The sequence below is a fragment of the Suricata suricatta genome, chromosome X (genome assembly GCF_006229205.1).
Source record: "Suricata suricatta isolate VVHF042 chromosome X, meerkat_22Aug2017_6uvM2_HiC, whole genome shotgun sequence".
Lineage (NCBI taxonomy): Eukaryota > Metazoa > Chordata > Mammalia > Carnivora > Herpestidae > Suricata > Suricata suricatta.
The window spans coordinates 81,902,133-81,922,825 of record NC_043717.1 but is presented as its reverse complement, the minus strand read 5'-3'; the positions used below and the strand labels follow the sequence as shown (position 1 = coordinate 81,922,825).

General features: G+C 44.5%; 1 protein-coding gene across 5 annotated transcripts in view; it reads right to left on the bottom strand.

The window, feature by feature from the left end:
• The window catches only part of DOCK11 (dedicator of cytokinesis 11), a 203,363-nt gene that overhangs the window by 135,683 nt on the left and 46,987 nt on the right, over positions 1–20,693 (bottom strand). For all 5 annotated transcript variants that reach the window (XM_029930644.1, XM_029930646.1, XM_029930645.1 and 2 more), the window contains exons 2-6: positions 12,161–12,277; positions 11,176–11,265; positions 10,686–10,768; positions 9,480–9,549; positions 8,569–8,664 (exon numbers count right to left, since the gene is read on the bottom strand). In XM_029930644.1, coding sequence (XP_029786504.1) covers positions 8,569–8,664; positions 9,480–9,549; positions 10,686–10,768; positions 11,176–11,265; positions 12,161–12,277 — 456 coding nt within the window. The remainder of the gene's footprint in view (positions 1–8,568; positions 8,665–9,479; positions 9,550–10,685; positions 10,769–11,175; positions 11,266–12,160; positions 12,278–20,693) is intronic.

Sequence of the window (20,693 nt, the reverse complement as noted above, 5' to 3'; positions counted from 1 at the left end):
AGAATCAGGGGCACCTGGGTGGTTCAGCCAATTAAGCATCTGACTTCGCCTCAAGGCATCATCCCCTGGTCCACAGGTTCGAGTCCCGTGTCGGGCTCTGTGCGGCCAGCTCAGAGCCTAAAGCCGGCTTCAGATTCTGTCTCCCTCTCTCTCTGTCCCTCCCGTGCTTACATTCTCTCTCTCAAAAATAAATAAACAGTAAAAAAAAAAAAAAAAAAAAGAACTAGAATCAGAAGCCTAGGAGGATGACAAAGAGAGTCTTGCTCAAACCCCCCAATGCCTTCCCATCGAAGACCACAAGTCCTCACCATAGCCTACAATGATGTACATGATCTGGCCTCAGATGGCCTCTTGGACTTTATTTCTAATTATGCTTCTCAAGCTTACCCCGCTGTTCCTCAAACACCCCAAGCAAGTGCCTTTGGGTCTCTGTGCTTTCCGTTTCCTTGGCCTGGAATCCTCCTCCTCCAACATATCCACACAGTTCACTCTCTTACTTCCAAGAGACCATCTGTGACCACCTGCCCTCGTGATGGCACATTTTATCTTTTTCAATCGTGGACCGCTATCCAAATATATCTGATTCATCTCTTTACTTATTTGCTGCCTGGCATTTTTAGTCGGCTAAGGCCCACATCCCGTCCATTGCTACGTCCCCAGTACCTATAACGGCAACCATGAACTGAATACAAGTTTACAAAAGAAATGATAAATGAATCAATAATTCATTCCCCGGTACAGCTTCTCCAGTGGTTTCAGCCAACAGAATGGTATTTCTCTGTAATGTCCATATTCTTCCTCCTCCTCGCCTTTCTTGGTTTTCCTAGATGGTGGACACAGCCAAAAATTCCCCCACCTTATTCAGTGAGAAGCCTGGATCTTGACAAGTGGCCCACTCAGACCACCCAGAGAGGAGGCCAAAGGAGGTAATTCTCGGGGCTCGAGTCCTGCCAAGTCTCCTGAAAGCCCTGAGCTGTCTGGACGACAACCTTTTAAACATTTACCACATGGCCCTTTCTGGAGCCAGAACAAAGGCTTTCTGTTGCTCAGCTGAATCAAAGATGGACGGCAGGGAAGTTTGGGCACGAAGTATCCTCAAATTAGGAGAGCCTTTTATCATGTGATATAACAAATCTCAAGAGGATTCACCTATGTGCGTTACCTGGAGGGTAATCAGTTACTGCTAAATTACATGAACCAGGAGCCCTGAGAAAGAACGCTCTAAGCGCTTTAGCAAAGTAGGTGGGCCGGGAGCAAGGTAGGAACGGGCCAGGCGAAGCTTACTCCACTAACGTCTCAGGACAGAAAACAAGGGGCAGCGAGGAAGAGGAGAAGGCAGGAGAGCAAGAGACGTGCTGGGCCTCAGCGCTGTTCTGAGCAAAGACGAAAGAATCAACAGAGAAGAAACCCCCAGGACTTGTCAGAAAACCAAGGTGCAGTCCATTATACCAGAATGTCAGGAGCGTAATCTCGCTGAAGAACTCCTACCAGTACGTTGGCAACCTAATATACCACTCATCTCTCTTCACCCTATCATTTTACAGTCCTGCCGGCTTTTAATATAGCACAAAGGATTACCCTCTGGGAAATTGGTTACAAATCAAAGAGTTTTTTTCTTAAACGACTCCTCCGTATCTGGGCACTGGAGATTTTTTTTTTCAGCTATTGAAGCGAAGTCTAGTAGGAAAGGTCTATGAATCCGCCCTTCTCATTGCAGACAGGTTACTTGATCAGCTTTATTTCAGCGGGTCACGGCCCTGCTCAAATTTTCAGCGACCCACGATAACCCACAGGGTAGGGCTCACGTGACCGATCCCACATTCAAGGTGTTCCCACAATCCTACTAATAATCTAAAACAATACCAATGGCTGACATCCGTGGAGTGGTTACTACCTTACAGTCTCTGGCTAAGTGCTTTCCTCATATAATATAGCATTTAGTCGTCCTAATGACCTTGTATGAGGATTACTATTATTGCGTCATATTACGGAGGGGAAACTGAGGCAGAGGGTGACACTGACGGAACAAACGAAATTTATCCTCCCATGACTATCCAACTTCCCGTAACACCCCTACCCTGTACATATTGCCTGCAACACTCACCTCCTGATTTTCTTCCTTTGAGGCTCTACCCACTTCAAGAAGCCTTCTCTGACTTCACATCTCAGTGAGCTAGACTCATAGAGCACTAGGTCTCTGTACCACCTTTAAACAGTATATTATTTTTTGAAGTAAACTGTAGGCGCCATGTGGGGCTCAAACTCACCACCCCGCAATCATGAGTCACACGCTCTACAGACTCAGCCAGCCAGGCACCCCCATGGCATTTTCATTGTGTGTCTCATCTACCCGAATAGGTTTTAAGTTCTGCATGTGAAGTTTTTCTCTACTCTTTGCAATACTGACACCTCGAGGGGTGCCTGAGTGGCTCCGTCCATTAAGCGTCCAACATCAGCTCAGGTCATGATCTTGCGGTTCATGGGTTCGAGCCCCGCATCGGGCTTCTGTATTGACAGCTCTGAGCCTGGAGCCTGCTTGGGATTCTGTGTCTCCCTCTCTGTCCCTTCTCTGCTCACATTCTCTCTCTCTCTCTCTCTCTCTCTCTCAAAAATAAATAAAAATTAAAAAAAAATTATTTTAAACAAATTAGTAAAAAAATCCCTTACCTATAAAATGACTACAATCTGTTTGTTAGCTGGGAGAGGTAGCCTGGTAGACTTGAGAATACGATGCACCAACCTATAAAAAATAAACATTTTTCTTCCTTTTGTTCCAAGAAACATAGTGCCCTTGGCCTCCCAGCAATCCTTTTAATATCATATGTGCTTTCTTAGGTAAAACTCCCTCGATTTGTTGTTCTCCCCACACAGAAGGGGAAAAAACCCTCCTCTAACAGTCAAAGACTAAGAGAGGACTTTTTGACTCTGGATGTGAAACAAATGGCTCTCTTTTGTGCAAATGAGAAAAGGGGGAGGGGGCAGCAGAAGTGAGTCATACATCAGGCTGTTGAGCTAACAACCCTGATAACATACCAAGACACTTCAACATTTAATTGCCAAGAATGGGGAGGAGGAACTAGAGGAATGCGACCAAACTGAGCCAAAAAGAGGCATAGAGGTGGGTGTCCTACAGGTTGGCCAAGAATCTGCAACAGACTTTTTTTTTTTTTTTTTAATGAAAAGCCACCCTCAAGATCAAACTCTTCCCTATTCCATAGATCATTATGGCCCGTAGGAAGCATGGCTCTAAATACCAGGGGAAGGTCAAATCCGGCATCACAGCTATCTAGTCCACAGTAAACTTCCTTTGCTGATAGGGAAAAGTTGCTGAGAAAGGCAGCTACTCGAGAGAGAATGTAAATGAACAGGTTTCTGTCAAGACAGGCGTTTCTGTCTACGAGATCATTTATTCTCAACGCTCCCCTAAACTATTCTCCAAAACTTTTCCAGGCATTGCAGAGGAGCAGTTGGGCGTGTTCTCATTAACTAGAAAGGACAAATTGAGGAAATTAATCACCGAGGACAAGGCTTGTCTTGTTTCCACACGAACACCAGGAGCAAAGCAGATCATGAGCTCTGAGTAAAATGGTCACCGCGTACAGAAAACGAACACCGAGAACTGTGCCTTGTGCCCTAACGCACATGGTGGCCGGCTTTCCTGGGGCCTGTTCCTCATGACTCGTTTCCCGGCCAACAACGGAGAGGCTCAGCAAGCACTCCGGGGGGAAATCGTGACAACGGCAAGAAAATGATGCAGACGCCATCTTAACAACGGTCCTGAGCTGGGGGGAAAGGCTTGTGTTGGGGGAAATGCAAATTTTCATTCCATAAATAGGGAGTCTCCTGGTGTTCGAGTATGAAGAAATCAGCTTAGCTTCTTCACCAGCCCCTTTTCCACAGAGCCCATGGCTATCAACTTGGATGTTCCTGCAAAAGTGCCTGGTAGCTAGCTAGGGAGGCTTAACTCTCTGAAGCAGCCTATATATGAATGACTTTGGCTCTGTTATTTATGTTACATTACAGATCATGTGGCTGCTTTCTCAAAAGACCTTATAAAGTAGGAGTCTTTTTTTCATGTTTGTTTATTTTTGAGAGAGTAGGAGCAGGGGCGGGGCAGAGAGAGAGGGGACAGAGGAGGATCTGAAGCAGGCTCTGTGCTGCTGACAGCACAAAGCCCGATGGGGGGCTCAAAGCCACGAACCGTGAGATCATGACCTGAGCCAAAGTTGCACGCTTAACCCACTGAGGCACCCGGGCACCCCTAAAGTAGGAGTCTTCTGATTCCCTTTTCTCTGTTGGACTTTGCAGAGTTTCTTCTAACCCTCTTTCCTTTCTTTTTTTTTTTTCCTTCCCACCTTCTCTCAGGACTACATTTCTCCCTTCCTTGCCGTTCAATCCCCGTATTTCTGATAGTCAAAGAATCCAGGAAAAGGGGGCGTCTCTGTGGTTTAGTCAGTAGGCTATCTGACTCTTGATCTCAGGGTCGTGAGTTCAAGCTCCACACTGGGCACGGAGCCTACTCAAAAAAATTCCAGGGAAAGGACTTGCTTATATTTTCAAATTTTCCAAAGCACTAACTTACATAATTTTTCAAATCCATAAGTTTTTAAATGAATAAAGCCCCTTAACTTTACATATCCCCCCGAGAGGTATCAAGCTGCCCTACGTTAATCCGTGTCGACCGCAGTAGGATCTGCAGGCCAATGTCAAGCCACAGCACACCGAGGAGGCACAGATACAATAGAAGGGAAGGCACATGGCCCCCGTAGGCAGTTACTTGCCAATGAGTCATGATTCATACCAAGATCCTTCTGTTGGATCTTCCTGGTGAGTCTCCTGTCTGAGGGGCTATCAAACCTTGAGTTTTGTGACAGAAAAGGTTCTTTGCTCTCAACCCTGCAAGCTCGAGGCCTCTGGTGCTCATCGCCAAAGCTGCCAAAGTTTCTTGCCGGGGAAGATTAGACATGCTAGGCAGCCAGGAAGTCCGGACGCACTGATGGTAAAACTTCCTCCAGTATCAGGAAAATAGCTCAGATCATCGCATGCCCAACCCGTCTTCCCGTTTGCTTAGGAGACTGACTCATTAGTAATCCTTCCCCTCAAAGGCTAACATAATATAGACACATATACAAGAGATGCTCCTCTCAGAATGGCTCATGACCTGTCAGCCCTTTGCCTCCATTCTTCTGTCTCAACCTTTGCCAACTCTCCAAGAGCTGGGTCAGCTGCTCACCCCCCTTTAGACTTACACTCCCTCCTATGTCTGAACCAGACCAGGCCTGCAGCAGGAAGAACGTGTCTGATCCGCACCTAAGGGTGCAGGCCCAAGGCCCCCAGGGCGCCCCAGGTCAGAGGCCTGGACTTCCGCTTTGGCCCTCACTCCATGTGCCAGTCTGGCCACTAGGAACCTGCTCCCTACACCCAACGCCACCCTCCCTTCTCCATAGGTCCTCTGTTTCCATAGAGACGGGACGGTGAACGCTGTGCGTTTCAACCAACTTCCAACCTAAATAACAGTTAAAACACAGTTCTCCGAGGAAAAACAAAGTATCTGGGCAAAACGCCTCAGACACCTTTAACGGAGGCCGGCTGACCCTTCCTCTCTGCCCATCCTCGCTATGATTAATCCTGACACACAATACTACTGCTGCGGCTTAGGAAGTAAAACTAGGACACTACACGATGTGTAATTCAGCTCCCAGAAATCCAAGATGGAGGGCCAGCGTCCATAATGGAGACTAGCTGGGATCAATGAAATCCAGGCCCTGGCACGATTCCCAAATCTCCTCATGGCTGATTCCAAATTACTCCCGATTCAGCTTTGGTTTCTTTTTCAAGAGCTGTGTAGCCCATATGATCAGTTCAGTTTATTCTTCTTTTCCTTCCGTGTGGTAGAAGTTTTAAAAAGAAGTATTTTTATGCTATGTGAATTATAGCTCACAAAAAAAAAAAAAACAGAAAGAAAGAAAGAAGTGGCCAAAACATGAGCAGCTGGGGATGAAAAGAGGCAACACAAAGAGGCTAGCTCAGCAACAACAGACCAGCAATCAGCTGGAGACGAGCGGCAGCCCCTTCAGCCAGGCCATGTGGTCACCGAGTTGCCTCAGCCCCACCACTCATTTCATGAATTTATGGTCCCTGCCCAGGCCCTGTGAGGGGTGGACTCTGCAGCCTCAGGGGTAGATAACACATACACTAAACCATCCATCTTTGAGCACTTGCTGGAATTAGTTTTCTACCGTTGCTGCAACAAATCACCACAAACTCACTGGCTTCCAACAACACGAATGTATTCTCTCACGGTTGTAGAGATCAGAAGTCCGACATGGGTTTCACTGGGCTACATCGAAGGGTATAGCAGAGCTGTGTTCCTTTCTAGAATCTCTAGGGGAGAATCCATTTCCTTGCCTTTTCCAGCTTCTAGAAGCTGCCTGCATTTCCTGGCCATCTTCAAAGCCGGCAAGAAAGGGTCTCCCTCTGACCCTGCTTCCATTCCCCGCTTCCCTGTCCCTCTTCTGCCTCCTCCTTCCACTTCTAAGGCCCCTTGTGACTACCCTGAGCCCACCTGGATAACCCTGGCTACCCTCTTAAATCCCCTTTGCCATGTAAGGAAACATGTACAGCTTCTGGGGATTAGGAGGTGGCCATCTTTGGGGGGAGGCATTATTCTGCCCGCCACATCAACCAATCTGTGTTTCACAAATTATGGAGGAAAAGTAAAAGCACGTACGTTTTGCAGGCAACTATCATTTGATATACAGTCCATGGGCCTCAGAAAAGTTGTAGCTAAAGCAAATTATAATTTAAAGGCATTAGAGTAATTCACTATTGAAAAGAATCCTGTGGTGAAGAATTGTTTTGTAAAGATATTAATTCCCCAATGGCTTATTTTACGAATCCAGATTTCCATAATTTATATTAACGTTGGGCTACAGATTCATGTGGATAGAAGAGTTTAATATTTTGAGTATCTTGGGAGTGGAGTCAAGACCCATAGAATCATTTTGTGACAATCTGCACAGAATTCTAGCCTTCACCTTCACGCATGCCATTTCTAGACCTGATCATTCTGATAGGAGATGTATTCTAACAAAGACTTCTGTCTCACTCACTCAGCTACTAAGCACCGATCGTGTGCTATTTAAGAGCCCAGGCTCAGGGCTCCTGGGCGGCTCAGTTGGTTAAGCGTCAGTTGGCTCTGGTCATAATCTCCCAGTTCACTGGTTCAAGCCCCACCCACATCAGCACTCTGTGCTGACAGCTAGTTCAGAGCCTGGAGCCTGCTTTGGATTCTGTGTCTCCCTCTATCTCTGCTCCTCCCCCATTCATGCTCAGTCTCTGTCTCTCAAAAATAAATAAAAGCAAAAAAAAAATTAAAAACAAATGAAAAGCACAGGCTCAGGCATCAGCCTGCCGGGGTTCAAATCCCACGCCTGGACATCTGGGGCTGTGTGGCTGTGGGTTAGACACTACATTTCTTTGTGCCTCACTTTCCACATCTCCAAACGAAGAATACAACCATGACTTCTATCACCGGGCCGCCATAAAAATTAAGTGAGATACAGAATACAAAACACTCAGTATGTGCCTGGAACCTATGAAGTCCTTGAATAAATGGATTCAGCACATCCTACAACTTGGATGCATTATTGTCAGGGCTTGAAATGAAAGTGAGAACCGGACACAGCCACGCAATGGAAAGCAGCAGGCAAAATATTAAATTAAGATAAAACTGGAGTCTTGGCTTGGGAGACACCCATGGTTTCTGCTTGCAGGCTGTGTGAACAACACAATGACCTTGTCTAGTCTGGAGACTATGGGAGGCCAGGGACCTCCTCTTAGCCAGCCATGTATGTCCCCTCAGTGACCAGCATGTTATACGCAACAAATTAATATCTGTTCAATCAATGAGTTACCCTGCCCTTCCATTCATTACATTCATCTCCACCTAGGAATCTGCCATGCCCTTTTGTTTCAAAGCTATTATCTTGATTCAGCTGACAGCCTCCTCTCCCAATTTTTATTTTTAATTGATGTATAGCTTGAATGACAGCCTCTTTCTTCAACTTCCTGACTCAGAATAATTACATTTCTTTAAAAAGCTGCACATCTAAATGTATCCTGGAGGATGCAGATTTTTAAAATGCAATACCTCTGGGGGTGCCTGGGTGGCTCAGTCAGTTGCACGTCGGACTTTGGCTCAAGGTCATGATCTCACGATTCATGGGTTCAAGCCCCGCATGGGGCTCTGTGCTGACAGCTTGGAGCCTGGAGCCTGCTTTGGATTCTGTGTCTCCTTTCCTCTCGGCCCCTCCCCTGCTCACACTCTGTCTGTCTGTCTGTCTGCCTCTCTCTCTCAAAAATAAACAAACATTAAAAAAAATTTTTAATTAAAAATAAAATCAAATTCAATACCTCTGTGAGGATCCTCTCCGTAAAGTTTTGCTCTGTTTTGTGTTGGCTAGGGCTCGCTGGAAACATGTTTTTAAAAGAAATACTTTTCTCCTACACAGGCTCCTCATGGCACTGTCCTTACAATGATGAAGGAATAGAAGAAGCACTTCTTACCTTCATGGTAACCGTGATGGTGCTATTTACATTTGCTTTATGCAGCCAGCCTTGCTTTATCACACCGCCCTTCTGAGAACATAACGAAGACGAATCCTGAAACGGGGCAGAAACCTTCAGTGAAATGGCCAGCCGTCCAATCAAACATTTGGGGGACACGAACCACATCCTGTCCCCATTTGCTAATGGAAGCATCGAGCCCCCACCGCTCCCCCACATAGGTGCCCAATTAAACGTGAAATTGGAAACCAGGGAACCAAGCGACTGGTGCTGTGCACGCAGGAAGAACTCAGTATTTACTGAATCCTCGGGGCTGTCTGCTAGCAAGATCTTCTGCATTATGTAAACGGTCAAGCTGCACCTCAAAGTGTCACAGACAGTTGCCTCGGGAGGCTCGGTCGTTTGTGCATCTGACTTGTGAATTCAGCTCAGGTCGTGATCTCATGGATTGGGGTTCGAGCCCCGCACCCAGCTCCGCGCTGATAGTGGGGAGTCTGCTTGGAATTCTCCCTCTCTCTCGCTGCCCCTCCTCTGCTTACCCGACCGACTTCCCTCCCTCCCTCTCTCTCTCTCAAAAATAAATAAACTTAAAAAAACGTCACTGATGTCTGTGTCATCTGTCCCATGAGGGAGCAGAGTCCAGAGGAGCCACCACACCGTGTGCCCAGAAAACCAAGTCCATGAGCTCGTCCCACGGGCGGGAACCATGTTTATGTTCAAATCCCAGCCCATTTCACTTGATCTTCCCTAAACCCCATTTGGAAATGCATCAGTTGGTTCAAAAAAAATTTTTTTTTTTAAGCTGGCCGCAGATCATTCGAAAACAATTCTGTCCCTCCTCTTTTCCCAAGGAAGCCTCTCTCAGCAGAAGCGACCTTGAGGAAAGCAGTGCATGGGGGCCCCCTCTTTACCTCATCTTTATCACAGTCCTCATCAATCTCAAATACATGATTAGGAATCTTTTCTGGTCGCAGAGACTTGCTGAAAATGCAAGAGAATTATGTCAGATGCTGATGAGAAGTGGCGGGAAAACTAAAAGCAAGATGGTCCCCTCTGACTCAACGGATGTTACCTTTTCTACAAGGAGTCACACACGCACGGCCAGCAGCAAAGCTACAATTGAGGCCACGTAGTTCATCAGGGAGAGCAGAGCTGTCAGAGATGGGGTGTCTGAACCTTATCTTCCCTTGGGGCCAAAACACAGTGTAACCTTGGCCCTTCCCTCTGCCGTATGAATGTGGACTGGTTGTCCATCTTGGGATTCAATTTTAAAGGACATTTTGGGGATGGTCTTCTCCTGTAGGAAAGTGTTTTGAAGACCCCAACAGGCAACACGACAGCTTATTTCTTGAAAACACTTGCCGTGGGACAGACTCTGAGGTCAGTAGTAGTAGCACAGATGTGGAAAGAAAGAACAGGGAGGTTCAAAGAGATTGAGTGACTGGCCCAAGGTCATCCAGCTAGAAAGTTGCAGAAAGAAGAGTTGAACTCTAACAAGGAAGACTGGAACTGGCCCCTGGGCCAGTATGCTCCAGCGGTCAGTCAACTCAACTGAGAGAGAAACACTTTGGGGGCACCTAGGTGGCTCAGTCAGTTGAGTTTCCAACTCTAGATTTCAGCTCAGGTCATGATCTCATGGTTCGTGGGTTTGAGCCCCGCATCAGTCTCTGTGTTGACAGTGCAGAGCCGGCTTGGGATGCTCTCTCTCCCTGTCTCTCTGCCCCTCCCCTGCTTGTATGCCCTCATGCACACACGCGCTCACTCTCGCGAGCTCTTTTCTCTCTCTCAAAATAAATAAATAAATAAATAAACTTTAAGAAAAAAAGAAAATTTCTGGGTTCACTGAACTGAGCCAAGTACCTTCTAGCATTTTCATTGACACCACTGGTCAGTACAGATACATCAAAATCAAAAAGCAAACTTCTACATGTTGAAAGAATGTCAATGAGCAAAGTAAAACCACATTCAATTATCCAGGACATTTACCAAACACGCTGGTTGCTTAAGACTTTGCTTTATTACAAATTATAACTGAGAAGTTTCCTAAGTGGTTAGAAAATAAGGTAAACCGCTGAGGACCTGTCCTCTTGAAGGCTTCTGGTGAATTCTACACTTACCATGGCAACATTCGGAAGTCCCCGGAGAAGTCCTCATACTTGTAATTTAGCACATGCCAATCTGTGCTGTAGGCTTTAATACACTGAAAGAAAACAGGGATCTTTAATTTGAAACATTGAAACGGGCACAAAGAGCCAGTCTCTTCAAGTCTGGTTGTACGCTGACAGACTTTAAAAAATCATTTGGAAAATGTTAGTACGGAAACCTTCCTGTGGGGATTAACGTGGTCTCCTTAAACCAACGGCAGCAATAAACCCCAATTTGTACGGCCTTTCGAACACTGTGACTCCAAGTCCAGAGAATGCTCAAATCCAAAAGAGAAAAACTAAGAACCCATGCTATCTGTCACAGTATTTAAGTTGTATTCTCTCAATCACCTTATCTAGACTCGATATGTAGACCCGCCAAGTTACAGTAATTTTATTTGCCGTTTACAGTAAAGGAGGGATATTCATATAATAATTACTCTGTGGACTGTGAGTGTCTTACCTCTTTGACAAACAAACTTTGGGCTCTTTTCTCAGCATCTTCTGGTACGGTCGATTGCACTGTTCTGCGTTGACGACTTATCACCGAGATCTAGAAGACAAGGAACATTCTTGCCTTAAGAATTAGCTCAGGGGGGGTGCCTGGATGGCTCAGTTGGTTAAGAGTCCGGCTTCGGCTCAGGTCATGACCTCGTGGTCCATGAGTTGGAGCCCCACATTGGGCTCTGAGTTGACAGCTCAGAGCCTGGAGACTGCTTTGGGTTCTGTGTCTCCCTTTCTCTCTGCTCCTCCCCTGTTCACACTTTGTCTGTCTGTCTGTCTGTCTGTCTCTCTCTCAAAATAAATAAACATTTAAAAAAATTGGAGACTAAAGAAAAGCTTGTTTCAGATTCTGTGTCTCTCTCTCTTTCTGACCTTCCCCAGCTCATGCTCTATTTCTCTCTGTCTCAATAATAAATAAAACATAAGAAAAAATTTTTTTTAAGAATTAGCTCGGAAACGGGGCGCCTGGGTGGCTCAGTTGGTTAAGCATCTGACTTCGGCTCAGGTCATGATCTCACAGTCTGTGGGTTTGAGCCCCACATCGGGCTCTGTGCTGACAGCTCAGAGCCTGGAGCCTGCTTCAGATTCTGTGTGTGTGTCTCTCTCTCTCTGCCCCTCCCCCACTCACTCTCTGTTTCTCTCTCTCTCAAAATAAAGACATAAAAATTTTTTTTAAAAGAATTAGCTTGGAAACGGCAAGGATTTTCCTTTAAAGAAGTACTTGTGGGAGCCCCTGCAGGGGCTCAGTCGGTTGAGCCTCGAACTCTTGATTTCAGCTCGGGTCATGGTCCCAGGGTCATGGAATCGAGCCCCATGTTGAACACTGTGCTGAACATGGAGCCTGCTTAAGATTCTCTCTCTTTCTCTTTCTCCCCCTCCACCCTTCTCCCCAACTCATGCCCTCTCTCTCCCAAGTGAAAAAAAAAAAGTGCTTGCGAACTCACAGATATATCTTCCATTGGAAACATAAGCAGGTCTCTGAGGGGGTCGCTGTAAATCTGAGTTTTCCTTTGGAGGATAACATTCTCATAGTCCAAGGGCTCAACAATTTTGGTCTTTTCCTTAATAAGAGACAAAGGTAAAGTTAATATGGTCACACACACAAGAGATCAATTCTTCTCCGTGGGCTAAAGATACCGTATTTCATTAAAGAAGGGATGATTGAGGATAATAAGCGGCTGGGCACGTTCACAACGGAAATGCAGTCCATAACTAGACCTGCACCCGCCAAACACATACATCCGCACACAGATCTCCCCACAAAAGCCAAGAGTTCTTGGAGCGAGAGCACTGTACTCTGTTTATCTGTGTGCCTTCCAAAAACGAAACGTCAAACAAAAACTGGTATATTTGGAAGCCTGTCGGTGGGTTTGGGTTGAATTGGCTCCATTCACTGGGTAACTGAAGCCAAGAAAGTGTCACCATCCGTGTGCCCGGTGCAGGCATGGCTAGCACAAGCCTGGGCTGGAGGTGTTCGGTCCACCAGGAAGGGTATGAAAGGGAGAAGTTGTAGGCAGCACGATCAGTGGATTGCTATCAGGACTTTCAGATGACATGGCTTGTGACAGTAGGGCCCCATCCTGAGGCTAATGTTACAAGGAGTAGGTGCAGGGACTGAGAAATTCAGGATCGGATTTATTAATTAGGGCCCTACTAGTTAGCATTTACCAAGCTTCTTCTATATGCCAGACACTGTGCCAAACGCCTTCTCCGTATTTTCTCATGAAATACTCATAAGGCCCCTATGAAATAGGCTTAGTCTGGGGTTCCTGGCTGGCTCAGTCAGTGGAGCATGCAACTCTTGACCTCAGGGTCATGAGATCGAGCCCCACATGAGGGGTACAGTTTACTCATAAATAAATGAGTGAGTGAATGAATGAATAAATAAATAGAAATAGGCTTCATCATTGTCACCATTTTACAGATGAGGAAAACTCTGCACTCAACTCACACTACGTAGCTTGTCTGCCTTCAGAGCTAGAATTCGAACCTAGGTCTGGGACTACAAAAGTTCTGTCCTTTCTATGTCACACAGCCTTTCCTCTCCTCAGAAGTGCGCCAAGAGGGGCGCCTCAGTGGCTCAGTTGGTTAAGTGTCCACCTGTTGATTTCGGTTCGGGTCACGATCTGAGGGTCGTGAGATCAAGCCCTGCGTTCGGGCTCTGTGCTAAGCATGAAGTGTGCTTGAGATTCTCTTTGCCCCTCCCCACTTGAATTCTCTGTCTCTCTCTAATTAAAAAAAATTTTTAATTAAAAAATACATAAAAATACCAATATGCAAGACACTGAACTTGGAATAGGACCCCACCACGTACCTTCTACCATTTTTCTTTACTGCACTATCACCATGTGATAGAACATCTACTTTACCTCTTTGCCTATTTGAGGGCACAGATTTATTTCCCTTTACTTGTTTGCTGTTAAAACTCAGGCACCTAGAACCATACCTGGCCCATGGTGGGCATCCAGTTGTTAATTGCCAAACTTTGTGATATTCAGATTCAACCAGAGCTGTCTCAACACACTATTCCAAACCAAGGTGGGTATATATTAGTGATTTCGAATAATAATGCTGTACTTAAACTTACTCAGCTGCAAATGGCCAGATTTCATTTTTTTCTCCTTGCCATGTAGTATTCCATTGTGACCCAGAGGGTGTCATGCTAAGCGAAATAAGTCAGGCAGAGAAGGACTGATACCATATGTTTGCACCCATAGGTCTAACAGGAGAAACCTAACAGAGGACCATGGGAATGGGAAAGGGGGGAAAGAGTTGGGAAGAGGGAGGGAGGCAAATCATGAGAGACCTTTGAATCCTGAGAACAAACTGAGGGCTGAAGGGGGAGGGGGGTGATGGTCATAGCGAGGGGCACTTGTGGGGAAGAGCACTGGATGTTATATGGAAACCAACTTGGTAATAAACTATTTAAAAAATTAAAAATAAATTTTAAAAATAGGAATATATTAGAAAAAATAAAATTACTTAAAATTTTTATTTAGAAAACCCACATAAAGAAAACCTGAATATAAGATATATTGAAAGTTAGTATCATAAGGGAATTGGAGTTATATTTATATTTGTGTACATGGCATTTGAGACAGTCTCCAGTATTCTATATCCACAGAATCCTTTGAGAAGATTCTTTTTTTAAGTTTTTATTTAAATTCCAGTTAGATAAGAGGCGCCTGGGTGGCTCAGTTAGTAGAGCGTCCGACTTCGGCTCAGGTCATAATCTCACGGTTTAAGAGTTCGAGCCCCGCACTGAGCTCTGTGCTGACAGCTCAGAGCCTTGAGCTTCCTTCGGATTCTGTCTCCCTCCCTCTCAGCCCCTCTCCTACATTCGCGCGCTCCCTCTCTCAAAAATAAACATTAAAAAATTTTTTTAAACTCCAGTTAGGTAACATACATTATACTATTAGACTCAGGTGTACAATATAGTGATTCAACGCTTCCATACAGCAGGGCTCATCACGACAAGCACCCTCCTTAATCCCCATCCCCTATTTCCCCTATACCCCCCCACCTCCCCTCTGATAACCATCAGTTTGTTCTCTAGACTTAAGAGTCTGTTTCTTGGTTTGTCTCTTTTTTTGTAACCGTTATTCATTTGTTTTGTTTCTTAAATTCCACATATGAATGAAATCATATGGTATTTGTCTTTCTCTGACTTATTTCACATAGTGTAATCTTTTCTGACTTCATCCATAGGGTGGCAATTGGCAAAATTTCACTCATTTTTATGGCTGAATAATATTACACACACACACACACACACACACACACACACACACACACACACACACACTGCTTCTTTATCCATTCATCAGTTGATGGACACAGGTTGTTGGCATACTTTGGCTCACAACGGAGTCACAGCTGTATCTCAGTTCCATATCTCAGGAGCATCTCAGAGTCACCTGTATCAGATTACTTAGAAAAATTACACCGCTCTAACCAAGGAGCATCATATTCAACAAATCTAAAAGATCCTTAAACAGCATGTGGAGGCGCCTCAAGAAATTAAAAACACAAAGACCATATGACCCAGCAATCCTACTTCTGGGTATTTATCCAAAGAAAACAAAATCAGTATTTCAAAGAGACATCTGCACTCCCAGTTTTATACCAATGTTATTCACAACAGCCAAGACACAACTTACAAGTGTCTGTCAACCGAAAAATGGATGAAGCAATGTGATATATACATATACTAAAATATTATTCAGCCACGAGAAACAAGGGCATCTTGCCATGCGCATCAAGGATGAACTTGGGGGACATTATAAGGGAAATGAGCCAGACAGAGAAGGACAAAAACTGCATGGTATCATGGATAAAGAAGATATGGGTGTGTGTGTGTGTGTGTGTGTGTGTGTGTGTGTGTGTGTGTGGAATATTACCAATAAAACAAACAAAAGGAATGACATGTTGCCATTTGCAATAACATGGATGCACTGGGAGGGTATTATGCTAAGTGAAACAAGACAGAGAAACTGACAAATACCATACGATTTCACTCATAGGTGAAATCTTAAAAACAAAACAAAAACAGACTCATAAATACAGAGAACGAACTGGTGGTCACCAGAGGAGAGGAAGGTAGAGAGCTGCTGAGGCAGGTGAAGGGGACTAAGAGGTACAAAACTTCCAGCAATGAGATAAGTCAAGGGGGTGAAAATTACGGCACAGGGAATATAGTCAATGATACTGTAATAACTTTGTTTAGTAGCAGATGGTAACGACATTTATCATGGTGAATATTTCATAATGTATATAAAACACTACGTTGGGCACCTGAAATTAACATAATGGTGTACATCAACCATACTTCAGTCAAAAAAAAAAACTTCCCATTGGGATTCAGAGACTAGATCTTAAGCAGTCTCATCAAAAAAAAAAAAAAAAAGTATGCAAGAGGTGCCTGGGTGGCTCCATCAGTTAAGCATCTAACTATTGATTTTGGCTCAGGTCATGATGTGATTTCATGGTCCATGGCATCAAGCCCTGCACCAGGCACATGCTGACAGCATGGAGCCTGCTTGGGATTTTCTCCCTCTCCCTCTCTCTCTCTCTCTCTGCCTGTCCCCCACTTGTGCTCTCTCGGTCTCTCTCGAAATAAATAAAATAAACATTTCTTTAAAAAGTATGCAAGGTGATAAATGTGTTCATTAATTTGATGGTGGTAACCATTTCACAATATACACATACATTAAATGATCACATCATACACTTTAAAAATATACAACTTTCTTTTTCAATTATACCTCAGTAAACCCGGGTGGGGGGAAGGTCCTCACAAAGATCTACCTTAAGTCTTAAATTTGAACTTGTAGACCCCTAAGAATAAATCAAGTTGATCATCCTCTATCACATTTGTGTATATTAGTCCAAAATGAGTGGCGCCAGAAGAAACAATTTCTGTTTCAGGAAGTCAAGAGATCTTCTGAAAATAAAATTGTCCTATATCCCCTTGCTCTATATTGACCATGTTTTCATGGACCCAAGTGAAAGGAAATGGACTGCATTATCCATGTCTAACATTCAGTGCCTGTGACCAAGGTCTCAGAGAAGGTTCAGTGAATAAAGCCCCATGTAAGACGGCCAGCCTGGGGCGCCTGGGTGGCTCAGTTGGTTAAGTGTCTGACTCTTGATTTCATCTCAGGTCATGATCTCACAGTTTGTGAGTTCGGGCCCCACGTAGGGCTCTGTGCTGACAGCTCAGAGCCTGGAACCTGTCTTCTGATTCTGTGTCTCCCTCTCTCTCTGCCCCTCCCCTGCACGTGCTCTCTCTCTCTCTAAATAAACAAATTTTTAAAAATTATTTTCAAAGATAGGCAGGCAAGCCTGAGACGCTGAAAATAATTTCCAAGTCTTATTTTTCGTGCCAACTATGTGCTCAATACAGATTGCAAAAACAGTCCTCAAATTTCAATGTTTAACCTGTTGAATCGGCATCTCTCTGTACAATAATTTCACAGGTACCTGCTCCAAGTAACTCTGAAAAAGGAAAAACAAAAGAAAGCAAAGAAGAAACCTTCCTTCAGCTTCCTAATGCCGGTGTCAGATCAATATGAAAAAGCATATGTCCAAATCAATCACTTGTTTAAACGTTCAGCATAAAATAAGCCTTCCAAACTTGAAGCCTACAGTACGCCCTAGGTTTTCAAGGCTATATATTTATGTTACAGAAAACAAGGTTTCACTTTTCATTTAAAAGTACACTGAGGGCATCTGGGTGGCTCGGTTGGTTCAGCATCCACCTTCGGCTCAGGTCATGATCTCATGATTCATGGGTTCGAGCCCCACATCAGGCTCCGTGCTGTCAGCTCAGAGCCTGGACCTGCTTCGGATTCTGTCTCCCTCTCTCTCTCTCTCTGACCCTCCCTGGCTCATGCTCTGTCTCTGTCTCTCTCTCTCTGAAAAATAAATAAACATTAAGAAAGAAACCTCACTACATTAAGCATTCTGGGTCTTCACTCCTGCTTCATTTGCCAGGGGTAGCTGGACTGCAGAAAATTTTGGGGTGTCTATTCTGAGTCCCACAAAGCTTACCCTAATGGAAAGTCTAGGGCTGTGAGTCGGTCTTCATCTCTTTAAGAAGAGAAAGAGGAAGGACTGATCACCGCCCCTTCCCCCCAACAGCCTCCAATCCTCATGTTTACCCCACCCTCTCCCACAGGCTTCTTAAAAGCACAATGCAAAGTGGAAGTGAAAGAGAGAAGCTACATTAGGAGTCAGCCCTCCAAAGAGCCACTCCCTCCATTCCTCTTCCAGTAGATTTCACTTCTAACTCTCTTGGCATCAGAGACAAGGAAAAGCTTTGACTCTCAGAATTATCCTGATTTCACGGTGGCTCTGCCCTGTGGTCTAGAACATATGCCTGGTCTAACTTTTGCCATTCAGCTTTACCATCTTATTATTAGACTGACAGTGTTTCCCTTAATAAAGCTTTCCTCACACACACAAAGGGTCTTTTCTCGCAGGCTCGTCATTTTTCCTACCAGAGAAGGTGCTTTTTCACAACCCAAGAAAATTGGGTTATAACAAACGGTCCTTGATAAGCATTCAGAGAAGACCAAGGTCCCACTGCGAATTTCCGCACAGTTCTGTAGCGGAGTTAAGAAAAAGGCAAAAGCTTTCCTACAATCTGGAGAGAAGCGAGCATATGCTTCAGCGTTTCTCCTCGTAAGCAGTGACAGGAAAACCGTCAACCTAAATTTGGAACCTACTGTTTTCACCATAAAGAAAATAAAAGAAAAGAGAAGAACCCAAAATGGTTTGCCTTTCAAAGTTCTCACTTGCTGATTCGGAAGCTCTCCTGAAATAACTTGCTAGTGATATTAGTAACCTTTGGGGGGGGGGGGGCGCAGGGGATCCGAAATGGGCTCTGTGCTGACAGCAGCGAGCCGGATGCGGGGCTCGAACTCATGAACCGTGAGATGATGTCCTGAGCTGAAGTCAGATGCTCAACCGACTGAGCCACCTGGGCGCTCAATATTATTAAATTCTTATTTTATTATTTCAATTGAAGGTCACTTTGTGACCTTCAGAAAGCACTTTCAATATATGTTTTACCTGTTTCTTTTTTTAATGTTTTTTATTTATTTGGGGGGCGTGCAGAGAGAGAGGGGGACAGAGGATCTGAAGTGGGCACTGCCCTGACAGCAGAGAGGCTGACAATGGGCTTGAACTCACAAACTGCGAGATCAAGACCTAAGCCGAAGTCGGACCCTCAACCAACTCACGAACCCAAGTACTCCACATTCTACCTGTTTCTTACCACAGCCTGCCAGGTAGACAAGGAATATACCATTAATTCAACTTCAAACATGGAGAGACATGCTCAGAGGCAAAGTTCAGCTGTCTACATCTAGTGGCAGAACCAGGATTCAAATCCAAGGATTCCAACTCCAGATTCTCCTTGTAGCAGTGTTTTCCCAACTCAACTTAGTCACACACAATCTTCAAGAGTTTGGCATACCTTCTGCACTATCGTATACTTCATATTTTTCTTCAAATCAAATCTCTCCTTCAGTGAAATATTTATTCAAACAGTAAGCCGCATAAAGGAAAATAAATCGTATTTTTCTAATCTCTAATAAAATTTTTTCTGTATTTAAAAAAAATTTTTATAGTTTATTTATTTTTGAGAATGGGAGAGACAGAGCATGAGTGGAGAAGGGGCAGAGAGCAAGGGAGACACAGAATCTGAAGGAGGCTCCAGGCTCTGAGCGGTCAGCACAGAGCCTGACGTGGGACTCGAACCCACAAACTGCGAGATCATGATCTGAACTGTGAAGTTGGACCCTCAACCGACTGAGCCACCCAGGTGCCCCTTTTCTGGATTTTTTTTAAAGGAAACTCTACCCCCTACATGGGGCTTGAAACTTACAATCAGAGATCAAGAGTCACAGGCTCTACCAACTAAGCCAGCCAGGTATCCCACTAATAAAATAAAATTTTAAATATCAATCTTTGTACTATAGTTTGGGACACAGTACCCTCTCCCAGGCTTACTTAGGACCATGATGTAAACTAAAACTGTGAAGAAATGTATGATTCCACCACCTGAGATGACTTTCTGATTTCTAACATAGAAAGGACAGGAAAGAAAGGAAATTCATCAATACAAATTTGGTTATAGTCTACTTGCTGGTCCAAAGAGAGGAAACAATGCCTCCTTATAGGGGATCAGTGAGAGCATCAACGACTTAGATTTTATGATTTTGTGGTGGTTCCCTCCACATCTAGTATACGAAGTGACTGATCGTTCATCATCTTAACTACACATGTGTAATTATAAAACCATGCTTGTAATCCTAAAATAAATACATAAATATATATGTGCATGTATATATTCGACCATCCACCCACTCGTGTACAACACGGAAATTTAACAATCGTTGTGCATTACTCAGTATGGTCACCGTCTGTCCCCAACGTTATTACAGTATTATTGACTATACTCCCTATGCTGTACCTTACATCGCTAAGACACAGATTCCGTAACTGGAATGTGTGCCTCTTAATCTCCTTTACTTATTTCACCCAGGCCCCCACCCCTCCAGCACCCACCAGTTTGTTCTCTGTAAATACAGCCACTCAGGTATTCCAGAGCTCACATTACTAGCAAGCCCATTTATGTGATCATTAGAACCGTAACCACATAATTTCAACTTTACTTAAAAAGCAACGATCATTGCATAATATATCTCTGTCAACATGTGAAGTCAGCCTGGACTTCTTCTGCTTAGATATTATACCAAAGGTCATTAGTTTACTGGTAAATCTTTTACTTTAGCAACTAGTTCTCCTTAAGAATTCTAAGAATGTCTCTTCTGCAAGTCTAAAGTGAACACTGGCTTCCCAGAAGCCCTCCTGTAGCACACTGGGAGGGAGACCAGGGCTAATTCAACACCCACTACTGCCGGGAACCATCCCACTCTCTGAGGTAAGTTTCAGTTGAAGAAGGAGCAG